This window comes from Sinohyriopsis cumingii, chromosome 16 (genome assembly GCF_028554795.1).
Source record: "Sinohyriopsis cumingii isolate HCF-2022 chromosome 16, ASM2855479v2, whole genome shotgun sequence".
NCBI lineage: Eukaryota > Metazoa > Mollusca > Bivalvia > Unionida > Unionidae > Sinohyriopsis > Sinohyriopsis cumingii.
The window spans coordinates 89637347-89664369 of NC_142976.1; the positions used below are offsets into that span (position 1 = coordinate 89637347).

Sequence of the window (27023 nt, forward strand, 5' to 3'; positions counted from 1 at the left end):
TCATTGAAAACAGTCGATAGGACCTGGAAATTTAATCAACACTATGAAATATCAAATTTAAAAATAGCTCATACAATTTTTTACATTTTCTTTCCAAACGACATTCCTAGGGCACCGCAATTAACGATATGTAAGGAAATTTCGATCAATGAAAATGTCCATTTAGGACATTTGAAAACAGTTTTTTTTTTCATCCCAACTCAGTTGCAGGGTGTACTTTTTCTAACCCCTCCCCAGTGCGAACATATACATTTGCTTAGTATCCCCATTCGAACACTGTCAATTTGTTTGCATTTCAAATCAAACAAGAGTTTCTTTAGTAACACGGTTTCCATATCTGCATGATCAAGCAACAGGTTTGATCATTCACCGTGTTTGATAATCTCACTAATTCCATACATATTTATTTGTCCATTATTTCAAAAAATATTAAAATCATTGTACATTGCAATTACTGGATGCAGATGACAGATCTTACTACAATGCATCATCCATCCTGGAAACCAGAGAGGACAAAAGAGCTAATCCAGTTGCTTAAAATTAACCTATCAGTTATATATATGTACCATAAAAAACTACAAGGGAAGACACTTATTTCCCTTTTTGCACAACATGTATGGCCATGATCAGACCCGCTTAATATGCAAGTGCAGTACACAGAATGGTTGACTGCCCTCTCAATGGACAATTGAAAATGATGCACTGCACTTATTTAAAACTTCTCTTCTTGATGTATTTCATTTTTAAAATTGGTAAGAGGCTAAAAACAAATTGGAAAGTGCAAATCTATGACAACTTTTGTAATGATTGAATAAACGGAATTTCACTAGTTTTTTAACACTGTTTGATTAGCTTGCTGAAACAAATAACAGAACTTACCTCTAAAGCTGCCAAGTACTTCTCTAGGCTTTGATTTCTCAACCAAATACTGACTTCTACCCCGGTTGAAAGTTATTTCACCGCCATTACTGTCACAATACGGCTCCATTCAGTTCTTTTTGCAGCGTGCATCGGATCCGAATAAAGCAAAACAAGTCTCATGAAACTAAAATTAATGTGGCCGCAGAATTTATACTTCAATTTTATAAGGAGATTTATTAAAAAATATGCTAGTTTTCCTCGTGATTAAGAAAATAAAGACATAGATTTTCATTTTCTAAAACTACAAATGCAGGGTCAAGTGGTACATTTTCTCCAACCTATTTATATCTGACCAATAACAATGTTTTACTGTCTTCCGAATACTCTTGATGGGAACAAATACAGCGTGCATAACATAAAATATAAATTTGATGACTGGATATTTAAAGTGGAAGTTTTTTATATTATGTTTAGCTCCCATTTTTATACAGACCTACCAAACCAGTTATTTCAACCACCTGTAGAAGCAATTTTATTGAGTAAACAACCTGGGACAGAAGCAATTTTGAATCCAACCACGCTGGTATATATGTTTTTAAAAGTGCTGTGCACAGGTCCCATGTATGTTTTAATGGAACAGCCCTGACCAGTTGTGTTACCAATATTGGTACTGCATTAAGATGCAAGATAAAAAGGGCAATAATAAAAGTATGGCTGGAACAATCTGCTTTGTTCATATGCATATTTTCAGGTGATGAAAATAATATTCACCACTTTTGTGGAAATCCACTAAAAATTGCTGACTAATGGGGTTGCATCATTTTACAAGACAAAAGGGCAATAACTCTACAAAAACAACTAGAGTAACGGGATTTATCTCTACGTGCAACTTTAAGTTATTATCATAATATTTACTAATTGACATGGCAATCCATCAAATACTGAGGGACAAGTTGATTTATGAGATTGTGAAGTAGAAATGGATAGAAAGATAGATGAATAATCAGACACAATTACTATGCACTCAAGCCTCTATCAATGCATGGGGTAATATATACAAAGGCCCTTTTAATTTGTGCATCAGGATGAGAAGTTTTTGTGAATATGGGGTCTTGTGTCATAAAAACCTCCGAGATATTATGGCTTTTAAGATTGACGTCCAGCACTCCTGCCCAGCAGTTGTAGACACCAACAGACACTCCATACACCACTGATATCTGCCAGAATGTCACATTTCTGTAAATCAATAACCATGAATACATATTATGATATTCAACTTTTCCAGTATAGATAAAAACTGTTTTCAACTGTATGTAATGGTCTAGGTATACGAGACCACTTACTAACCAGCCTAGCTGTCCTGCACCTTCTAGTCTAGTGGTATGTATGCCAGAATGCAAGACAGACAAAACATGTTTAATTCCCAATGCAGACACTTGTAATTTGCATCCCATCCTATTAACATAAATGAATGATGGATCAGAGTCTAATGCCTTTATGTTTATATCACAGTCACCGTTGTAAGTTCATAAGATGATAAACCGTAGTTAAAAAACGTTTATCTTGTGTCTGAAAATTAAGACAAAGTTTTGTTATATACACTACATATACTTGTCATTAGTATCAATCATACCCTTTCAAATTAAACCGCCGAGTGGTCTAAAGCGTTCTCCGTTACGGATCACTGCCATCTCACCTCTGTCTGCGCCGGTTCGAGTCTCAGATTCAGCCAATGTAGGTATATGAGAAAGCATGCCAGTAGCTTCTCGTGGGTCGGTGGTTCTTTCTGGGGTTTTCCCGGGTTCTTCCTCCACCATTAATACTGGCCGCCATATATAGCCTATCGTGTGCTGAAAAATGGCGTTAAACCCCACAACAACAACAACAAAAAAATCAAATTAAACCCCTTGATTACATATGCTTCAATGATGAGATTTTAATATGTTAAAGTCTGGGTGAATTTTACTATGAAATCTGCCAACACAAAATGGTAACTCTATTAGTATCAATTATAAAAATGCTTCAGATGTATTTAAATTAGTGTATACAATGACTAATTAACTCATACAAGTTGTTTTCATAATATTAGCTTTGAAACACACTCTTATCAACAGTCACAATCTTCATTCACCATGTTTAGAGTAGCAGATCTTTTGTTTCGCTACAAAGATTTAGAATATATTTGGCTTACAAGTCAACTCCATTTCTGAATTTTTTTTGCTGTTGTTGGAAAAAAGATTTGGACTAAAATATGTTTCACCACTAATACTTGCCTAAACATAATACTTTATGAGTACAACCACTACCTTGCAAATTAAATCCTGCAAGACCCAAAGTGATCTCCCCTTGGTTCAGGGATATTAAAATGGAGCAGGATGTATGCCCTCCTAGTAGGATGTAACGGGGGGAGTAGGAGGGGTCTATCCATGTTATTTTAAATGCTTTAGAAGATTAGGTGAGATTGAGTTACATCTCTTGTCATAGAAGGAAACCATGCTTGTACTGCTGTGAGAAAATTCTCTAATTCTCTTCCTGACTTTTTAGAGCAGTGGGTCTTCTCATCAAATCAATTTTCTTCACCATTTCTTGCATGGACTGTTTGTTTCTGTGGACTTGTTTATTAAATCTAGACATGCAGGCTCAAATGAAACTCCTGCCACTGAGGCTGTCTGATGACGAAAAGACAATACATTCCTTGGAATTTCAACTGCCAGATTTATCTGGTTGTTCATCAGTGGTCCACAGGATACGGCAAAGCTTCCATTTGCATAATCTTGAAGTGGAAGACACTGGAGGATAAGCAAAAGCATCTACATTATCAGCAATATAATACAGCAGTTTGAGATTGTAGTAAATGATCTAGGTCAAAGCCTTCAACAACCCTCATGACTTTGCCCCACGTCACATGCAAGTGTGTATGAGTTTCTGCCAAGCAAAGTTACCATGAGACAACCCAACAGAGCACGAAAAAATAAGCAAAGCAGGACAATTTTGCTTGCAAAATGCAAACACATGTAGGTGGTTGCAGATGCTATTTATGGAAGCAATGCCATGACCAATGTAGGACTAAGTGTTGCTGGAATCCTAATCAAAGCAACTATCATAGGTACAAACATCAAATTTATTATTCGAGATGTATCAATCGCAAACAGTGTCATGGATGGTGTTGGTAAAATAATTTTGTTACAGCTGCATTTGCAAATCCAAATTTGGAATTTCTCATGTGACACAAAACAGTCTCTATACAATAACCAAATAGTATTAAATGCCTATTGAGGATAATTAAATCATTAGCATGGCTGAGTTCAAATGATGCTTATGGAACCGAAAACTACTGACAGTGCTGAGCACAGTAAGAGAACCAGAGTGACAGCCACCCTAAACAAGTAGCTGCTTTACAGGCAGTGAAAACTGAGTGAATGCTTCCTAGTATATATTGATCAGATATGCCAGTGCCTAGAAATGGCTTTACTGAGGCAGCTTATGAGAACCCCACTTATGGGGCTCACAATGTTGACACATGTATTGTCGATAAGTATCATAAAAATAACTAATCCTTCTATACCCATATTTACTTTTCTAATTTTGCTATATTAATAACATAATTATTCCTTCATTGTATGCAAGATACAGAGCACTCTACTACACTTGTTTTACCTGAAAAGACATTTAAAACCGGAAAAGAAGTCCAGTCTCTCTACTGATGCATACTGGGTGGCAAGGGAGGCTTGTTTGGGAAATATATCAGGATCAGAACGAAGGCAAATGCAGAGACTCCAAATGCTGCAAAACATAGGATTATCATCAAGTAAAAATGTACATGATTTTACAGTAAATAAAATCAGGAAATTATGTTTCCACAGAACCACATGTTTCTGCTTTGAATTAAGCCATGACATCTATAATAAAAATGTATTACTGAATCTTAACAGGTTAAACCTCCATAGGAAGTAATAAATCAGGTCATGAGATCATTAGCTCAATTTTATGTGAATCAATATTATTATATACATTCTTCTGCATCTTGCACACCAGTCGGTGTGCTACAGGATGTCTGAGCCATGTGTTTTTTAGCAAATGGGATCCGATTGTACTTCAAATTTTAACATGGTTGAGAAGAGGCCACATAATGACAAATATAATAAAATAAATGTAACATGTGCCTACCTATAACAAGATACTCATGCCAATAAAATACAATTAATGGGCAAAGTTCTAAGTGAAACAGGGGCCACAACTCCACACACTTTTCTCAAAGACACTAGTAAATATCCAACCTGTCTTAGGTCTTCGTAATATAAGGCCTTGTGCCAAATTTGGTTTCAATAATAATAATAATAATAATAATAATAAAAATAAAAGTGATGATTTAGTGCCTCACTTCATCTTTAACAGTTCTTGGCACTTCATAATGCTAGCTAACACACACCAACATACATAAACAAGACTATAACAACAAAAACCACAACATCATGGAATTACAAGCCATGGTGAAATTAATTAAGGGCAGAGAAATATTATATCTGTTCTCGCAACTGAAAGGGTTGAGTTTTTAATGTGCTCTTGAATGAGAGAATGCTGTCATTGTGTCTAAGTGCAAGCAGCAATTGGTTCCATGTAGCTGGGCCCTAACATGCAAAGACTTGGTTTCAGTGGGAATAATCTGAATATGTGTACCAGAAGAACAGTGTTAAGTTTGTTTATGTTATGTACACATTCTTGATGTCAGGTTGGTAATTTGGACTGTTGCCAATCAAAATGTAGAAGAGAAAAGAACTTTTATAGCTGATTCTGGAGTCAATGGGTGCTTGAGTCTTGGTTCTCCAAGGATTATCTGTGCAGCAGTGTTTTGAACTTTTTGAAATTTCTGCAGCAGGCATCAAGACAAACTAGCCAGAAGAGAATTAAAAAGTCAACTATAGAAAGAACTATGGAATACACAAGTGTGTCATCAACAGAAAGAAAATGGTGACTGGAACTGATGCATCTCTGCTCAAGATCTGCAGCCTTACATGTTCATGACATGCTGGTGCAATGAGAAATAACTGTTGTGAGTGACACTTAGGTTCAAGAATGATTGCTTGAATTGAATGTTGGTGTTGCAGACAGTTATTGTTTGAGGTAAAGGAGAAGAATGAAAAAGTCTTCGTAAATGGCATCAGTTTTATCATCATTCATCTGCAGCTTGTTATACATCATCCACAATTCACATCAGAAGTGAACTTCTCTACATCATTGATAGTAGTATCAACTGCAGTTGGGTGACTAAATTAATACATTTTGATTTCATCAGCATCCATCTGGTGACACATCAGATGCTGCAGCATGACACATGAAACAAGCTGAGTGTAAAAATGAAAAGAAACAACAAAGATGAGACGGAATGAAATGCTTTCCATTTACAGACACAGTGTCCATTTGAATATGTATGACTTTAGCATTAGTAGGGCTGTATCACAAATACCAAATACATGTTGGAGACAGTGAGGTAATATATCTTGCTCTTTTATGTCAAATGCTGCAGATAAGTTGAGTAGGATGAGAGCTGGAATCGTTCCACAATCCAAAGCAAAGAGACGATCATTAACTACTTTCAAACGGTCAGTTTCAGTACTCCGACAAGGTCAATATGTGACTAAAAATGACTGACAGGACCATTTAAATTCAAATGAGATTACAAGTTGGGACAGAACAATGTTTTTCTACAATTAGTGACAGAAATGAGAGGTTTTAAACAGGGCATCATTTTTTTTTATTGTTAAAGTTCGATCTTTGGGGTTTGTTTTTGGTTTAGGTTTTCAAATGGAGTTTTGAAAAATGATGGAACATCCCAGAAAGAGAGAGAGAGAGAGAAGAATTAATAACCTCAGCTGATAAAGGCAATATAGAAACTAAGCACTCAAGCAGCACTTATGTAGGAATCAGATCACATGGCTTTGGGGCACACTTCATGACATCATCATCATCATCATCATCATCAGTCTCATGACCTAGTGTGGTCGTTGAGGCACTGTGCTGGTGAACATCTGACCAGTTCCCACTTGTCTCGATCATGTGCCAATGCCTGTGTCTCCGCAAAACTTATCCTGGTCCATTCTGTGATGTTGTCAGTTCACTTTCTTCTCTGTCTACCTCTCCTTCTGCCATCCAGGACGCTGCCCTGCAGGACTGTTGTGGATAGACTGTTGGCTCTAGTGACATGGCCATACCATTTCAGCTTTCTCTTTTTGACGGTGGTGAAGAGGTCCTCATATTGGCCTACTTCGCGCCTGATGGTGTTACGCACTTCTTCACTTGTGAAGTGGTCCATGTAAGAGATGCCAAGGATGGTTCTGTAGCATCTCATTTCAAGTGACTGGATTCTTCGTTGTAATTCTGCTGTCAGGGTCCATGCCTCACATGAGTACAAAAAGACTGAGATGACTAGAGCTCGCAATAGTCTGATTTTAGTTTTCAGACTGATATACTTTGCTCTCCAGATGGGTCTTAGCTTTGACATAGCTGCCATTGTTTGTGCTGCTCTGGACAAAGTTTCCGCTCTTGATCCCTCTTCAGTGATTATGGAACCAAGATATTTGAACTGGCTCACTGTTTCCAGTTCATGTCCTCTGACTTTAATATTGGCTGAGATTTGTTTGCCACTATTTGTCATCAGTTTTGTCTTCTCAGCGCTTATCTCCATGTCAAATCTGGAAGATGTTTCATCCAGGTTCTTCACTAAGGTGGCTAGCTCGTCTTCACTGCCAGCCAGCCCATCAATATCGTCTGCAAAGCGGAGGTTGGTGATGTTACGCCCTCCAATGCTGACTGTCCCACATTGGTTTTCCAGGGCTTCGCTCATGATGCGCTCTAAGTAGATTTTGAAAAGCATGGGTGACAGGAGACAGCCTTGACGCACCCCCACTGTTGTCTGGAACCAGTCCCCCACAGCACCTAGGGCAATTACTGCACTGGCAGCCTTGGCGTACAGCTGCTTGATGGTATTGGTTAACTTTTGACCCATGTTATACTTCTTCATTGTGGCCCACAATGCTTCATGCCACACATTGTCTGTCAGAGGCCTTTTTGAAATCTATGAACACATGATAGATGTCTTGTTGGTGTTGCGAGTACTTTTCGCACAGAACCCTGAGATTGAATATTTGTTCTGTTGTGCTTCTTCCACTCCGGAACCCGGCCTATTCTTCAGCGATTTTTTCTTCTGCTTGTGGATTCAGTCTGTTCAAGATGATCTTCAGCATTACCTTACTAGCATGGCTGATCAAACTGATAGTTCTGTAATTTTGACGCAGCTGGAGATTGCCTTTTTTGGGAAGTGTTATAATCAGTGACTGGGTCCATTGTGTTGTCCATTCACCTGTCTGGCAGATCTTGTTGCAAATTTTTGTTAGTAGCTCTTTCATTCATTCTCCCCTATTCTTGATAAGTTCAGCTGGAATGTTGTTGGGAATGTCCTTGTTTTTGCTCTCTTGATCCCAGATCGGTAACGGTTTTGAACCAGTATGTAGTCGATCTGGTTGTGATGGGTTCCATTTGGTGAGTGTCATGTCCAGCATCGTGAAGCTTTATGTTGTCCCAGGGTGTTGGCTAGTACCAAGTTGTTGTAGCTTGCAAACTCGAGCAGCCGTCTCCCTTTTTCATTGGAAAGCTCATTGCAAGAAGGTCCACAATGTACCTCCCAGTCTTTTAGAGCGTCTTTGCCAACTTTGGCATTCCAGTCTCCTTGGACAATGAGGATATCTTTCTTACTGACCATGTTTAGAATACCCTGTAGTTTGTTGTAAAGCTCCTCTATTTCTTCATCATCATGATCAGTATTGGAGCATAGACTTGGATAATTGTGATGTTAAAGGGAGATGCTTTCAGACGAATGAAAATGATTCTGCTAGATATGGGGCAGCATTCCAGCATAGATCCCTTGATGGCTTTGTTTACAAGGAAGCCTACTCCATTTATGGACTTGTCAAACTCCCCACTATAGTATAACATATGCCCATCTTCGGTTTGGTGTTCTCCTAGGGATTTCCATCTAACTTCACAGAATGTGCCATGTGTAGTGTTCCAGCTCATGTGTCAACTCTTGGAGTCTTCCTACTTGCGACAGAGTTCTAATGTTCCGGTGGCGATGGCAATGTTGTCTCTCGCTCTGATTGTATGCATAGTACCAGTAGCACACTTGTCATCTCCGTCCTCGTGGACAACGGCAGGCGCGGTCCTTGTTGACCCGGGCGACGACCGATCCGGTATTGTAAGCTCAGATTTGTCCAGCATTATCAGTGTGTCTTGGGCAAAAGTCGTCTGGCAGAGCCCATCCCTCTCCAGACCAAGGAGATGCCAGAGGGGATGTAGTACATCGTCCAGCTGCCTTAGGGTCTCCACTCCGGATTTTCTTTTAGGGTTCACTCCCTTAGCCTTTGGTTAACCAAAGCCGACCTGCAGAGCCAACCTGCAAGGTAGCAGGAGACTCGTGGATGGGCGGGTGCGTCCATTTTCCGAGCAGATAAAGCATCTGCCACTGCCCTTCATGACAGGATTATACAAAGAAATCCGTAGAAACAGGCTCAAATACACCAGGTCCAACAAACGTTTTCAGTGAAAATTTAGTAATAAAATTCAACAAAATTCAAACTTTAACAAGGGTCAAACCCTGTAACATATCCAAAAAAGTTGACCTATGTCCTCTTCAAGAAAAGCATCAGAAAAACATAACATACAATTAAGTCCATCAAAAGTTATTAAACAGAAATGATTTGGTTTAATTTGGTTTTTGGTTTGGTGCTTCATGGCACATTAACAAAAGTCTAGCTCAATTAATGCCAGGGCATTGGAGTAAAGTGCCTTGCCCAAGGACACACCATGGTTGCTGACACAGGCTGGTCCGAAGCAGAAATAAAATGGAATGGTAAAGTTCCAAGTCAAACATGGGTCACAATTCCATAAAATTTTGATAATAGCAATCAAACCTGACCTTCATCTTTTCAATGTAAATCTCAAATAAAATTTGTTTTCAATTCATTAAGTCCCTCAAAAGTTACTTAGTCAAAATGAAAAGGAAAACAAAATTCTAAGTCAAATTAGGGCAATAACATATAGAATATTTTTCAGAAAATGGATAAAATGTAAAGCCTCATACCAAATCTGATTACACTCTAAGTTCTTTAAAAGCTAATGAATAAAATCTAAATAGAAAGCCAAAGTTGTAATCAAACAGGGGTCACAACTATATAAAACCCTTTATGAAAATGGTGAAAATCAAATTTGAGCTGGGTCTTCTTAATGTACAATAACCTTTTTTAATGCCACTGGTCTGGGTAACATAAAAAACACTACTTCTAGTTGACTTATTTTACCAATGCAACATAAAACAATTGTGACAATCAAAACAGACAAGTACACAGACTGCATATATATTTAAAAAAAACAATACTAATAGTTACATTATAATGTCAATTGTACCAAGAGCAACAACAAAAACAAAAAACAGCACAAACATCGCTAAAATGATGATAGAGTCTTTTGTGCATTATGTCAAATAAACAATCATCAGTATATATTAGAGAGTAATTTTGTACTGACCATTATAACTTTCTTCAAAATAAAATGGGTTATGTCGTTTTTACACTTTTATCCAGATCAATCTAGTAATAATTTCAATGAAAAGTAAGACTAACAGTATTTACAAGCTTATAGTCTAATTCCATCTGAACATTTGCATACATAATACAAACTCCTCCATATCTATAGTGCAAAAAAGTTTCCGAATTCAGTTTCCTCACTAGATCCATGGAAACTATATTGATGAATATTTTGTGAGTTACAATATATTGTGGAACGTACAGTTTTATCTATGCGCATATACAACTTGATGTCATTCCTGATATCATCTTGAGTTCTTGTCTGGTCATCTGCAAAAATAAACAAAGATCTGACACTGTCAGCATAAATCCATCAAAATATAAGCCAAAACCTTTCTTTGAAAACAATCAATTATAAATTGTAAAGACATATAGCTTAAACAGCACTGCAATTTGTCAGTCTGGTATAGAAACAATAGTTAAGAAAAATCTGAATTTTACATGATCCGAACTTTATTCAAAACACTGTCATAGAATATCAAAGATTTGGACTTTGAGTCTCAGTTGTTGTTCAAAATGTGGGGTCATTATTGATCATTTTATAGTAAAAACCCATTTTGAGAGACTACCAATTTGAAATACCACCAGTCTTGAGACCAAAAAATTCTCAATGCATATATTTTTTAATCACACAGTATTATAATCTGTCTTGAGAGACTATGATTTTTGGCAGTTAGGGTGGTCTTTTAAGACAGGTGATGCTAAGTAATTTTAAGCAAACAGCACTAACCCTTAATGACACTTGCAGTTGTATTTTGTCCATATATTGGATAGTCCCAGGGTCCATACTAAACAAGTGAAAAGTGATATATGGAATAGATGCCTATAAAAGGGTATGTCTCAACTTTCGTGATAACATCCACCGAGAAAAACCCTCAGATATTTTCCGTTCCACCTAAATAAGGTGTGTGTTAAACATCTAAAGCCACTAATGCTGCAAAGAAATGAGTGCAAGTCCAAATGTCAAATAACACTAAAATTGATTTATTTAGATTTATTTTTGTTAATAACTTCATATCCAACTAGTTTGTGTTCTTGTCACAAATGGGAAAATCCAAGTGGATTAATACCAGAACTGAAACATCGAATATACCGATGAAAACTGTATAAGACAGTATACTATCAAAATTTCCACTGAGCCTGATTGAAAAGCCAATTTCATATATCTAATCCCATACATGTTGATGTTTGTGGATATGGGTTTAGAAGCGACAAACAGTTATCATTGCTCCATTTCATGTTATTTCTATTAATGCACCTACATGGATAATCCATGCACAGGTGAGCATAAGAGATAATTCAATTTATGCAATTATAATCATTACACCAAAATGATATTGGCTGGCAGGTATCATCTTTTTTCGTTTTAGACTTACCATGATGCATACATGTGACCTTCAAACCAACAAATCTGAATGTTTCTTACTTATCCTGAAGTGAAAGAAAATTACTCTTGAACAAAAGTTATTAACAAAATCCATTTTTCTTAAGAGTCACAATGACCATGACTTCGACCTTTTTGATCCCATTTTTCATTCATTCAGTGACCTTGAAATTTGACAACTCAATCCAAAAATCAATAGGTGCCTTTCTTGTCACAAATGCTGGCTAAGTTTGGTTATGATTTGTATTAGAGGTCTTGGAGACCTTTGATCTTGATTTCTCAATCGCAAGATAACAGGTGCTTTTCTTGTCTCAAATGCATGCCATCTACTAAGTTTAATCAAGCATTGTGGTACTGAACCTAAGTAGTTTTGTGGGATCATTTTGCTTCTCTCAGTAAATATAACCTTGACCTTTAACCTTCTACCCCAAAAATGAATAGATGTCTTCTTTATCTCAAGTGCAAACTGTCCAAAATATATGATCAAAATAGGTGTTTTGACTCTAGAATTTAACAGCATATCAACACAATTCTTGCTATATAGTGCCCAAGCAAGTTTACAGGGTTCATACAGGTTTATGTGAAAAAAAATTCAAGGACAATTCAAACTACACTTCAAGGACAGAACCCTGATTCTGGAGTAACACAGAATCATGACATAAGCTAAACTTCCTCTAAAATAGGTAAAGTAAAAAGAATAAGATAACTGAACTTGAAATTGAAAGCAAGCTGTATTTGTCAATTATTCAGTGCATATATAAGACATAAAAATATTACAAATACTTCAATCCAAACTGACATGGTGAATAAGTTAAACTGGCACCAAAGAAAAACAAACAAACAAAAAATCCACTCACATCCTGAGAGTTTAAAATAAAATCAAGTGAGCGTGGAAAAGAAACTTCTTACATGGAAATCAGTATGTTTTGTTATTGTTTCGCCGCTTTTTTTTAAAGCCAACCAGTATTCCATATTCCTTCAAGTCACATTTCATGAAAGCAACAATGACCAAGTTTATAATGATGGCTCATGATCAATCCATCACTTTGTTTTACTTCTATCTCATTTAAAAACAGCTGATGAACATGATATACACCCTTTATGAAATAAAAAAATATTTACTCCAAGAATGCATATGTTCCAGAGTTGTGTATAAGGGAGACCACTCACAAATAAGCCAGATGACACATTCATTAAAAACTTTGAAAGTTGATTTTTTCTTACAAAATATTTAAAATAAAGCAAACGGAATGCATAACGTATGATTCAAATATCTTATTCTGTTGACATTTTTACAAAATTCAAACCACCGTCACAGATGCCGCCTGCAGAAACTGATGAGGATAATATGGCAAGACATGGCTCTAGACACTTAAGTTCTCACACAGGCAAACATTCCATGCATCCACATTCCACTGATGAAGTTACAGATGAGACATACAAGCCACATTACCAGGATGTTAGAGGAGCAACTACCAAATAAGATCTACAGTGGACTGAAGGCTTGAACTCAGGATTGTAAGAAGAAATGTTTCCAAGATTTCCTCAAGTCTTCCCTGAAACATGTCAACACTGACCTTGAGTACTGAGAAGATCTCACACAGGATTTCTGAATCTTGTGCAGTCTCATCCATGCTGGAGTTACATACTTTTAACTGAGAATTGCAGAGGTAGTGCAGATGCATGAGCATTGTAAATCTCAGAACTGCAGCACATCCTCTATTGATCAAGCAATCTGATGTGGCATCTACAGTCATGTGTGCAGTAATTTCCTCTTGCTACTGCAGTGATGGCATTAAACGAAAGGAGTAAAAACAGAAATGTTATATTCTTGTCTTGGGCTAAATTATTTCAATCTCTTATTCTAATATCTCAATTATAGATAGACAAAAATAGTTTCCTGATAGGTATGAACTCTCTTTTAAGAAATATGATTGACTTGAACTGAAAAAGAAAAGAAAACTAGTTTATATGATTGCTATTAGAGTTTTAAACATATCAAATGGTTCTAGTTTCAAATTCATGCTCTAGAATAATTGCATATGGGACCCTTTCCTAGCTGAAAAAATCTTGTTTCCAGAAATGCCATGTTTGTAGATATCTAGAACAAAAGTCAATATGACAAAATACAGTTCTGCTTCGATGTTACTCTAAGTACACATAATAGACTGCATGGTCATGGATAGTTTTCATTTATGTTTTATTTCTGAACTAACTTTTGTTATCCTAAAGATACATAAAGTTTGCATTTATCATTGGCAAACAATGCTAAGATGGCTAAAGCTTAGGATGCTTTAGTGCTAAATAATGACCTTTGACCTTATGTATTCGACTCTCGACAATAATACTAAAATCAACGATGTTACAAACTTTCATACGGTTCCAGATCACTCAAACCTGGAAGTTTCTAATATAATGAAATGAATGGACTAACAAACTCCACAGATATTTTCTCCCAACCAGTATGTGCATGTCCATGGTATAAAGTCATTATGATTATGTATTTATTCGACATATTTGCCTTTTACTAATAAAACAAATGGTGAATCAAGCTATATGAACAAAACTAGCTGAGTCCTTTATTTGCATATTCTGTGCAGCATTTATATATTTGGAAAGACCTTAAGCTCTTACCCATTCTCACTTTCATAATACAGATGAACTAAGACATGTTTGGAGAACATATCTGTCAAGTATCTTGTGATAGTATTCACACATCCTCCCATTTGCTTATACAACCCTACTGAGTTTCAAAATTAAAAGCATCAAGGATATAAAAAATATACAAAACTTAACCATTTCATTCATCGATTTATAATTTATAACCTTACTGTAATCAGGAGATCACTAACACTGTCAAGTTGTTGGTCTTTCGAATCAAATGGGAGTTTCTTTACTAACATGGTCACCATCTTTGCATGGGTTAGTCAATATGTTCAAGCAACTGATATGATGTAGTTCAATGTCTTTGATAATCTCAAGAATTTTGTAAATTTTGGAGTTACATCTCTTTGAACATATGTATAGAAGAGTTCCTTCTTTTTGTCTGTTCACCTTTCTGTAGAAATGTTATAACATTGCAAACACTGGCAACTGTTCTAGAAACCAGAAAAGGACAGTGAGCAATCTTTTGCTTAAGTTGAGAGCTTCAATTTAGTTTGAAACTTCATGCTTTGATGAGGTAAATACACAATGGCAAAATCTCTCCTTTACTGTGTGTGCATGTTACTGTGTGAAAAATCTTCCTGTTAAACAGTGTCACAACCTTTCAAGAAAGACTGTCTGTCTTGAACAACCATGATATTTTGGCAGAAGTGGTGTATACACACACACACACACACACACACACACACACACACACACACACACAGAATGAACTTTTCTGGATATGAGATGTTTCTGGTTTACTATCATTTTTGCTGATGTGAAAGAAGTCCATTTCTGAAAGCTTATGAGTTGAGAGAAAGAGGAACAATGTAATTATAGGAGCATCCTTAGCATTCATGAAGTTTTTTAATTCATAAACATCACTTTCATTAATAGTCTGGCTGCTTTCATAAAAATGTGACACAAGTTCAATTTCCCAGTCATATTAATTATCCTCAATAAGGAACATCATTGTCAAAATTATATAAGTGCTCAGGGCCAATGTCCAGTCATAATTCATGAACATTTGTCAAGTATTATTTCAACCTGTTATGCTCTTAGGATATGTTATGAGTCTTTGTCTCACTGTACAGCCCATTACAGTACTTCCTAATTGTAATTATGCTGTTAAAACATGTGTCTGAAATTTAGCAGCTAAAATATACCACCAACTTCGAGAACCACATTTTGATTTTAAAATTGTTTTTTAAATGTATAAAATTAAAATTAGGGATCTAATTTGTTTTGTTATTTATAGTTGAGGTTTTTTTTGTTTATTAGGTAAAAAAAAGATGGTATAAAAAAGTAAAATTCAGAGATTTAAAAAAAATTGGTCTTGAGGGGATTTCGGTATCTTGAGGGTTCAATTCTGAGAGGGTCACTATATTTTTCAAGAGCAGCCCCTGACTTAAAATAATCACTGATCTTAGCTTGCTTTTTACACCATGACAAAGCAATAATTTCACAGCTGACTAACACTTTGTACACAAATGTTAAACAGAGGAATGATTTTTATAAAATAAGCTTGGGAAAAGCTGTTCATTCTTCAAAAACAATATATGGATTAGCAAGTTGCAAAAAAAGACTGTTGGCTTATTGAGAAATCTGTGATAAACACAAATTAAAAGACAGTTGGCCTATTGAGAAACCTGTGATGAATACAAATCAAAAGACAGTTGGCTTATTGAGAAACCTGTGATGAATACAAATTAAAAAAGACAGCTTATTGAGAAACCTGTGATGAAGTCATTTGGTCTATTGTTTGGCACCCAGAAACTGAAACTTTGTCTCACTTTACAGAATTGTTTAAGTATCAAATTACCTCTGATGCAAAAGAAAAGGGATATAACTCATCTCAAAGATGAAATGTCTCTTTAGATAGAGCTTTAATTTAAAGACAAATAGATGAAGACATTGAACTATACCTGTCAAACTGGTACAAAAGGCAATTTTAATTCTATGTTGATCACAAAGTTCTCAGCAAGGAATTGGATCTATCTTCGACCCAAATGATAACATTGCCTTATTTTTTGTTTGGACATATTGAGTGTGTGTGTGATTTGGATTTTTAACGTAGTTTTAACAATTTTTTAGTCATATCGCTATGATATCTGCAGTGTGACAGCTTATAGTGATGTCTAGCACTGGGTTATCATATCGCAGACACGTAGCATGATGTTCGACCCATTCACATTATCCTGAAACCAGGCCAACCAGTCCTAACTAACCTCTAATAATGCTGAACGCTAAGCAAGGCAGCTGTTAGTACCATTTTTGTCTTTGGTATGACTCGACCGGACATCGAACCCACGACCTCATTCATCCGAGGCGGATGTTCTAACCACTAGACCACCAGAGCGGTCAGTGGACGTATTGATACCTTTCAGATTAACAATTACCATCAGTATATTCCTTTATGTAAATAGTGCCTCTTTCATTAAATAAAAGTTAACTTTGCATATACTGAGTGGCCACGGTAAATACATGTCAGTAACCACTTAAAACTGGGGAAAAACATTGTTTGGACAGGAAACACCTGGCCACTAAATGCAGAAGGCACGTGGCAGGTACATGCAGAACATTTATATTTGCCAATGAGAAATCACTGTAAACGGATGAACATTAGGACAGATTTACTCTGTGTGTGTGTGTGTCTGTGTGTGTGTGTGTGTGTGTGTATATATATATATATATATATATATATATATATATATATATATATATACACAAAAGGAAATTATGGAATTATGAAATTCTATGGGCTCTTGCCAGAAATTTCGTTCCCAAATATTAGCATGCTATATGTGTGTATGTATTATTAAATGATCAGAATATGTAATTTCAGTTCTGCACCTGCTGACATTTCAGTATTAACCAACATAAAACCAAAGACTTAAAATATCAATCTTTTGTTCTTAAGGTCAGGTGTGCTGACACACTTAAAGACAACATAAAAGAAGCAAGGAGGATTCTTGCATGGTCATTATAGTGGGGGGCATGGCAAACATATCCAGTTCCGACTTGGAACAGGCGCATGACTCTCGGTGCATCATTTTTTTTTTTGTTGTTGATGTGTCTCAATAATCGAAAACGTGTAAGTCTCGAACGGTTCTTCTTTTCTTTGCCTTTCTCGCTTTAGAAGTGTGAAGTCTGGTGAAAGGGTGTTTTCTTCGTCGTCTCTTTCTGCCTTGTCGTTGCTGAATGCCTGACTCGGTAGCGTGCAGGGCATTTATAGGTGTGTCTGGTCGGCCCAAAAGGTCTTTGCCCGTTTGCAGCAAGACATTTTTGCCAGCCCTCATGAAGGCTTCTTTAGGGTTTTGTTTGTCGATGATGACATTTTGGAGAAATTCTTTGCCTTGCGTCAGTGCCGCATCTTTCAAGGCGTGCAATCCGCGTGTCACCATCGGTTTCAACACCGGAGCCACCGAACGAAAGGCCGATTTTAGCATATCTCCTAAACCGTGTCCTCGCTGTCGAGCAGCCCCTCGGTACACTGGATACATGACTTACGAGTCGTGAGAGAACCGTTTTCGAAAATGGAGTTTCACCGTGACTTTTCCTTTGGTGAATGAAATATTTTGTCCCAGATCTCCTTCTATAGCAATGTTGACCGTGTCCAAATACGACTTGCTGACAGGCAAATAGTGAGGATGGACAAATTCGCGGTGAACGTGATAAGTGTTTCCACCTTCCTCGTCAGTGGTCGTGGCAGAATCCACTTTGAAAGGAATGACACGCAGTAACGGTACGGAGGTGTGTCCAACCACGTTATACTCCACCACATCGGAATACACAAACATCAAATTTAGTCCTTGGTTCAGTTCTACCGGGGCACGAAAAAACTTGGTAAAAGACTCGTTGTCTTAAAGGACTGTTAATTCGTTTTTCTTGAGCATGGTCATTCTCATGTCCATGTCTCCGCCCAACATGTCAAACAATTCAGGACAAAATAAAATGGACACGATTTTACTCCGGTCAAATTTCATCAAGAAGCGACGAGCTGCTTTGTGGTACTCCATGGTGACACTTTTTTGGGTACTTTCCAAAGCTTCCAGAAACACGACATTAAACCTGGAGCTTATGGTGCTGACCAAATGTTGACCACTAAAATAATAGCCTGGGGGAATCAACAAGTTGTAGGTCCACGTTTGAGTTTTGTCATTATAGGTTTTATTGTCATATTTGACATGGGTATTCAAGTACTTTTGCATTTGCTCGTCATGAACTTCCACCTTAAAAGAATTTTGATTGGGAAGGACATTGAGGACTTGGGTCGGGTGAATGATTTCCACTAAAGCCACTTCCCAATGGGCTTCGTGATCTAAGGGGATGTCCTGAGGTAATTTGGCCGTGTAACAGCACAACGTGTTGTGGGGAAACACCTCCATGGAACTGTCACTGGGTAAGGTTAAGTAAAACTGGTTTTGGTGACTTATAATTCCAGAGTTCTGTGGCTGTCCGAGGGGTTACTGGACGTCAGAGGCGTGTCTCCGCCTAAAATGGGGTTCTGGTTGTGGTTGTTGTTGTTGGAGTGGTGACTGGCACTGGCACTGGACACAAGGTTCCCGTGGTTCCCGTTGGAAAATAATTTCAGGGGGGGATTGGGAAGCAGGTAATCGATGCAACTGCACAATAAAATGGTCCACAGTTGTTTGTCTCCTTGTTGAAAACTAAAATTGGCGATGGCTGCCCCGATGACACAATACACCACGAAGATTTGTCAGATAAAGACGATTTGCGTTTTAGGCACACGTTCTCCACACCACACCCACAAAGGTTGTTTTGTAAATCTTGCAGAGAAGAACTAGGTGAAGGAGTGGTCGACGTAGCTGCGTCTGTGTGAAAGGGCATGATGGTCACTTCTTTTTATAGTCGATGACTTGCGAAGCGTCGATCCAAGAATCAAAACTGGGTGGATATCCTTTCCAACGTACTTTGACTTCTTTGACACGTCGTTTGCCCACTTTACGGGTTCTGCGTTCGAGAATGCTTTCGATGTCGTACACGTCGTCTTCTTTTTTGGTCACACGTTGTAACTCGGGCAAATAAAACGTTCCTTTGTGCACTTCTCCGTTCATGTCTTCCAATTTATAGACGGCAGGATGACGGCCATGCACTCGTCCAGTGACGCGAAACAATTCGGTCGTCCAGTTAGGTAAGTAACCTTTATCGAAAGTGCGTTTGGTTTTGCCAATGCGCACCCAATCTCCTACGGCCAACATTCCACTTTTCTCGGGGACAGCCCTCGTCGGGGACGTACCAAACAGACGCTCAAACACCAACACTTCGTTGTCGGGAGTCACGTCTTGCGGGGCACGTCCGATGCTTCGATGGTAAGATTGGTTGTACGCTTGCACCAGGTGCGGTAAGATGTCGATGTACTCCAGAGTGTGGTGATGCGTAAAATATTTCACATGCGTTCTTTCAAAGTGCGTTGAAAACGTTCCACGATGCTGGCTTTGGTTTCGGGATTCTCGGTGGTAAAAAAATGAATGTCACGTTTCTTTAATTCTTTTTGGAAAGCTTGGTTCAGGAATTCGGTGCCTTTGTCCGTTTGCCATCGAAGAGGGTGAAGACCGCTTTGTTTCAACACCCGTTGCAGGGCTCGCACTAACTCGCTGATCGATTTGGAAGTCAAGGGCACGACCCTGGCAAATTTGGAAAAGACGTCGATGACACAAAACAAATATTTGTAGCCACGATTGTAGCTGGCCAAATGAGAGACATCGCCTAAGTCGGCTTGCCATTGATGATAGATGCCTTCCACTCGAGTGCGACTTCTGGCAAACTTGCGTCGAATGGGTTTGTGTAAAGTGTAGGTAGCTTGTTCTTGTAACCATCGTTGCACTTGAGGTAAACGGAGACTTTTCAATCGAGTTTTGGCAGCACGGTACAATTTTTGAACTCCTGCGTAACCTGCAGGATGAGAGGGATCGTAGTAAATGCTGGCTAAGACTTTTTCCATTTTTTTGTGTTTGTGTGTTAATAAGGCATCCACTCTTGGAGGATGCTACTCTTTTTCTCTTGAGGTACTTTCTTGGATTGCAATACTTTGCGTGTGCGACCGGCAATAGGTGTTGAAGAGGAGGATGTCTGAGCGGGGGATATCGGTTCTTGTTTCACTTCTGTCTTCACTTCTGTCTTCACTTTCTTTTTCTCTTGTGATGAAGAAGGGGTGGCCATCATCTTTTTAATCCATCTAATTCTGGAGGTAGTTGGTGTTGTTAACTTGCGTACTTTTTCTGGTGGAGTTTGAAACCCTTTTGTCTTCTTCGCCTTTTTCAGTCTTGGTCACTGGTAGTGGTGGTACTGGTACTGGTAATGGTGCTGGACTTTTCATCAAGGTCTTAAAATCTTTCAGAGTGGGAAGAGCTGTTTCGTCTAAAGCTTTTTGGTGAAAGAGTTGCAGTCGTTGCAAGAGTTGACCGTACTTTTGCGATTTTTCTGTTTCGGACAAATCTTGGCGATCCATCAAGGACTGCAATTCGTGTTGTAACTGGGACATCTCGCTCAAATTGGGATTGGGAGGTAAATGCGGGGTGCGTTGTTCTTGCCACCGATGGTATTCCATCCATCGTTTGTAAGGCACTAAAGCTAGTTTTCGTCCTTCCATGGGGTTGTCAGGGGTCGATTCTGAGATCTTGGGACTTCCGAGGGTCTTTTTATCTTGCTCCCACCAGTCCTCCCAACATGGTTCCCAAGACTCCTTTCAGCAAGGGACCTAACAAGAGGGGCAAAATGCCTCCACGTTGGACCAACATCTTCTTCTTTTGACGAATGGGAATTTTCTTTTGAACCATTTGGCGAAGAACGTGACGATGTTTGCCTAAGCATTGTTTCTGGTGTTTGGACAAAGGGATCGTGCCTTTCAAGACGTTCAAACAACATTCGCACACGGTATCGATGACCTCTTTGGAGGCCGATTGAATGAGTTTTTTTCGTAGAGGTGGAGAAGCTTTGGACAGGACAGATAACATGTCCCCATGTTTGATTAAACGTGGTGGTAGTCCTTTCCTTTTCTTTCCTTGGGGTTCTCTGGAGGGCGACATCTTTGAGTCTTCAGGAGCACCAAAAACACTGATTCCCCCTACTTGGTCACAGGCCTTTTTTATACTGGAACGCGTCGCCACTGATTGTCTTTACGTCGTATCAGTTTGAAGACAGGTATGACACGTCGTGCAGGGGTACGCAACGGACTAAATCGAGCCAGTTCTTGCTTGGACAAATCCAGTAAACTTTGTAACATGCCCGATCTTTCTTGGACTTTGATTTTGGGAGAAGGTACTTTGTGAGCAGCAGCCACTGCCACTAAATTGGAGGGTCCTGCCACTGGGGAAGTTCTTTTGGGGGTCATCAACGGAGAAGTTCTTGGTGTGATCAACGTCTCCAAGTACTCTTCAGTTCTTGGTGTCATCAACGGAGAAGTGGATGAACGTGAGGCTGCCGGAGACGCAGTCACTGCCGTGGCAGGTCGTGGTTTGCGAGTGTAAAGTTGCGTCCTGGCCAAAGTGCCTCTCTTGCGACTAGTTTTCTTCTGTGGACTTTTCTTTTTCTGGGGACTTTTTCTCTGTTTCTGTTTCTGGGGGCTTCTTTTCTTTTTCCGGGGTGGTGTCTGGTCAGAGGAGGGTCCCGCCACTGGAGAAGTTCTTCTTGGGGACCTGGTCTTTTTCTTCTTCTTGGAGCTTCGTTGGACTTTTTTCTTGGGGAGAAGTTTGGGGGCATTAGGATCCCATCTTAAGAGAGAGCGAATGATGACCCCTCCTAGAGTACCGCTTCCTCCAGGTTTCAAAATGATTTGTTTTTTGGTTTGAGTGACGATGCGGCGATCGGCCAGTTGGGTCAAAGCAACTTTGTTTCGATCAAAAAAGCGTTTGGTTTGATGAGGAATCTGAATGATTCCTTGGAGTATTTGACGTGCCGTCACCGTGAACCATCATAAGACTTCTTTGAGACTAGCTTCTAAGACACGAGCTCGTATTTGTGGATTTTTTTCTCGACTGATGCCATACAAGGCACGAATCAATTTGACGGGAAGATGCGATTGAAGGGACGTTATGTTCACACTGTGTGAGACAGACGAAAAGGGTCTGAGGTTTTTATAGATTTTTTTGTGGAGTGAAATTAAGTCGAGGACGGAGACGTGTACAGGACAGGCCCTCCGTCTTGGCACCAGTGGTGAAACAAGTGGGTACGAAATCGCAAATCCTCGGGGGTCGTAGGTTTCAAATCGACGAGTAAATAGGCGTATGGCGTTTGAGTGGCATCGTCGTACGCCTGAGTCAGCCAAAGCGTTCCTAACTGTTTGGCTAAGACTTGCACTTGCGATTTATCTCGAGGGCTTTTAAACAAGACCACGTAATGCGCATTGAGACTGATGGTGCGATGGGCTTTACTTTGTTGAAACAAATTTTGGGTGATGTAAACGACACTGGCATTAAGGTGATGCCCTTTGCGCGTGAACCACAGTTTAATTTCTTCTTCGTCTTCTCCTAACATGTCGTCGAAAATGACCAAATGGGTTTGACTGGAGTCAGAGACGATGCCGTCGTCTTCTTTAGGAATGCCTTCCACAAACACGATGGAATCGTCTTGACTTTCTCGCAAGAGGCTGTACGCCGATTGCCACTCTTTGTAACACCACACGATCCGCTGAGGTGGCCGATCGATCAAATGATGTTTATGTTCGATCAAACGTTTGACGAATTCGGTTTTGCCTGAACCGCTAGGTCCAGCAATGAGCATGTTAAAGGGATGGCGAAGATACAAAGCCTCCCAACTGGCACGATCTAAGTGTTCGTCGATGACCTTGACAGTAGAGGAAGAGGGAGCAGAGACAGCAGAGGTAGCCATAGTGTTAGGAATGTCACTTGTGACACGAAAACAAACAAGACGAGAGTTTATATACTTTTTTCAGGACACGTTTATTGAATGTTTCAAATATGAACAACACGAAAGAAAAAATTACATAAAACCCAAATAGTTATGTACAGGAATAAAAAACACATCAAAACGATCAAAGTGGAATATAAACAAGTCTCTGTACAACATGTTTTGGGTAACCAATATATCCTAGGGACAGTGTGTAATGTTCTTACAGTCTCTACATGAGGTATTGTCACACAAGTGTCCTCCCGGAATGACCTTTCAGGAATGTCCATGACAGTCCTGTCCTGAAGCGAGTGGTTGTTCTCGGTGACGGGTTCTTCTGGCACTGTCACTAACACAGGTTGAAAAGTAACTTTTTTCCTTGAACAACTCTTGTGCATACTTGGCCACTTCTTGGGTCCAAGCTTCAAAACCCCCCTTTTTCCAGTCACGAACATCTGTCCAATGAGGGTGTAAGTCACAAGCTACACACACACATCGTCATACACGTCTTGGGTAGCTAAAAGTTGACGAATCTTTTTTTCCCGTAGAGGTCGAGAAGTATCCAGATGAAACCGCAAGGCTTTGAGCAAAAGGAGTTTTTCGTGTCCATTTAAGGCCATGGGGGGTGTGGTAAGTACTGATCGTAAAGAGTCCACAAAGAATCGGCTGGTAAACGAAATCCCAGAAAACAAGTCACTAAGACACACACCACTTGTCCCAAATTGAATGCATACAGTTCTTGTAATAATCGATGGTAATGATCCACGGTTTGAATATGGTCGTTGAGTTCCTTCCACGGAATCTGTTCAATAATATGTGACATAATCCGTGGCATGGCAGCCTGATTTTATAGTCTCTTTGTTTCGGAAGCAATACAGGTAATTTCTAACTAGACATGTTCGTTCTCCAGTAGGTAATTTAAAAGTTACATACTGTAACCGAAACGTCAGAGTTTGTCTAGATGTTTCGTCTTCCTCGAAGCAGATTCCACGTAACAAATGTTGGTAATCCTTTACTCGTCTTCCTCAATACGTTGCAGTAGGTGAATCTCGAAGTAACCAAAATTACGAACGTCTAGTTCATCATTCACAAACTGAAAGTGTTCAACAAGGTCTGACCACTGAAACAATTTCTGACGAATCAGTCCTCTTATACCATTCAGGTACCAGTGGTTAAAGATCTGGTGACGTAACGGATCCAATTGTTCTTTACGTTTGACTTGTATTTTCACCAGCTCTCGGTAAATCCTTTCTCTCAACTCCACAGGCAAGCCCAAAATGTTCACTCGTAAAGTATCCATGAATAGGTCAGTCCGTACAATTCACAATCTTCTCCTAGAGCAAAAGTAATCCACATAGTGAATAATTTCTGGCCACTGCCATGCAGGGTAACGTCCAAGAATGTCACTGAACTCTTTTGATGTAAACGGTCTAGAGTAAAACAATAGGACGAATGCACACTTGACCCAAAGAAATCTAACACACTGGTTGACTTTTTTCACTTTCCTCTTGTGAATTTCACGGCACAAAAGTTCTACAGTCACTCATTGAGATTTCACTCTGGCAAGTCCCTGCCAAACTTCCTTGTAAATCTTCTCTTGCAGTTCTTTAGGTAATGATTCAATATCGTTTTTGAAATGAAGTTTAAATACTGGTCTCGGTGATGTCCAACATTTGACTCCTAGCCAAACTGGTTTCTTCTTCGTCAACGACATGGTAAGTTACTTTAATGTCTCGGTCCCACTAAGGGTAAGTAATCACAATTCGGTGACCATCGAGTATGTTCTACGTAGGCCGAATCTTGCGGTTCCCAGTGGTGAAGTGACACACCGCAACTGAAGCACTTGACTTTATCCCCTTCGTCCAAGTAGAATAATCCGGCTCTGGCTAATTCTTCGGGGGTCGGTCCTCCCAGATACTTAGGCCATTTTCCTTTGAACGATTGAAGACAATTTTCAAAGTCGCAGTATTCCGACAAACGCACAGGAAACGAATATTCGTCTTTCACAGGTTCGTTTCGATGAGGGTTGGGTGACATGAACAGGAGTTTGCTCAGGGCTGGATGACATCCGTAGGGGGTAGACGTGAAGGTGAACATTACCCTTTAAAACGAAACCCAGTAAAATGTCCAAGAGGACGAGCGGCATCGCTTTCGCATCCCTCAGGTTTGACACGCACAGCATGACTTTCCATAATAGGGGTAGTGACACTAAAGTTCCCATGATGCTTAACAACGTACAGCATCGTACCCATCGCAAGGCTCACAATCGCATTCCACTTCAGAAGCCCCACACTTGAATTGTGCCTTTCTAAACAACTTGTTTTGTGTTTCTCTGAAAGTATTCATCATGTTCGCTCGGTCTTGGTAGTCACAATGAACTATCGATCTTGCCTAGGGTTCCTTTTTATATACAGACCAATACCGACGTGTCCATACGGCAAGGTGAAATGATTGGGAAGTCGCACTCGCTTCTGGTACACGATTTGATAGACTTTTTCCAAGGGTCGACTGACGATGTGGTGAGTGGGTAAACGTACAATCTTGTTCGGTTGATAGGTGGTCACTTTAAAGTTTGCATTCTCTCCCGATTGCAAGGCTTCTTTCAATACCCCAAAGTTGACCACTCGACTGGTACGATAATTCAGAGTCAATCCTTTCACTTTGCACGTCGTGTGCACTTCTCCTTGTGGGTCCCGGTATTCGTAGCCGTAATTTTTGGGACCGCCACTGACGAAACTTAGAATCTTGTCGTCGGGATGCTCGTCTGTCCAGGCTCCTAAACGGTCTCCTTCGATATCAGGGTGCTGTTGACTCGGGTGATGGATGTAAATGCAACTGTCCGTGTCAAGGTACAGGACGCGTTCCCCTAACAGTTCTAAAGCTTCGTACAATTTTAAGCGAGCATGAGCTGTCACGTAAGCCGCAATGATGACATTTCCAAAAGGGTCGTCTTGTACAAAGTCCAGATCTTGTTCGTAATTGACCAAGATCAAATCCTCGCGAACGACGTCTACGTGTTTCATGTATTTGGTTTTGTCGTGAATCATCTGGAAGTAGCGGGAAGGTTCTGTCAAATATTCCGTCTTGGGTAAACACGGTCGTTGTGCCATTTTACCCCACAAGCAATTTAACATCACTTTGGCAAACGATCGCCTGCCTTCGTTTTTCTCGATGTGGTCTAAAGAGATGCCTTCTTGTTCATAGTATTTCTCTTTGAATTGTATTTGGTCTTCGGGAGTGTGACACCAGGACGGATAGCCGCTGCCTTCTTGCTTCAGTTTCAAAAAGGCATCCACGTAGTCGGCGAAAATGCCTTTCTGACTGGGGTCGCCCTTGTGGTATTGTTGTGTCTTGGGAAAGTGGCAAATTTCGTACACTTCTAACAGTTGGTATCCCATGTCCAGAGCTTTGAACAATTCTACGCTGACCCAGGTTCCCGTCAAGGCCCGTTCTTCCTGGGTGTGCTGACAAGGTTGGTCTTGGTTGCACGTTTCGGCACAAGTACGGCACAAAGGAAACATCAGTTTGCCTTGGCAATGGTGAGGTAACACGGGATGGTACAAGTCCGTGGGAGGCAAAACTTTACACTTGATCAAGCCTTCGTATTGTCGAATGTTTTTCAGGTCGAT

At 39.4% G+C, this 27023-nt stretch overlaps 1 protein-coding gene across 1 annotated transcript in view; it reads right to left on the reverse strand.

The window, feature by feature from the left end:
- The window catches only part of LOC149780971 (uncharacterized), a 35630-nt gene extending 22116 nt beyond the window's left edge, over positions 1–13514 (reverse strand). The window contains exons 1-2 of the mRNA XM_089936253.1: positions 13458–13514; positions 3442–3650 (exon numbers count right to left, since the gene is read on the reverse strand). Coding sequence (XP_089792379.1) covers positions 3442–3650; positions 13458–13514 — 266 coding nt within the window. The remainder of the gene's footprint in view (positions 1–3441; positions 3651–13457) is intronic.
- Positions 13515–27023: the final 13509 nt, after the last annotated feature.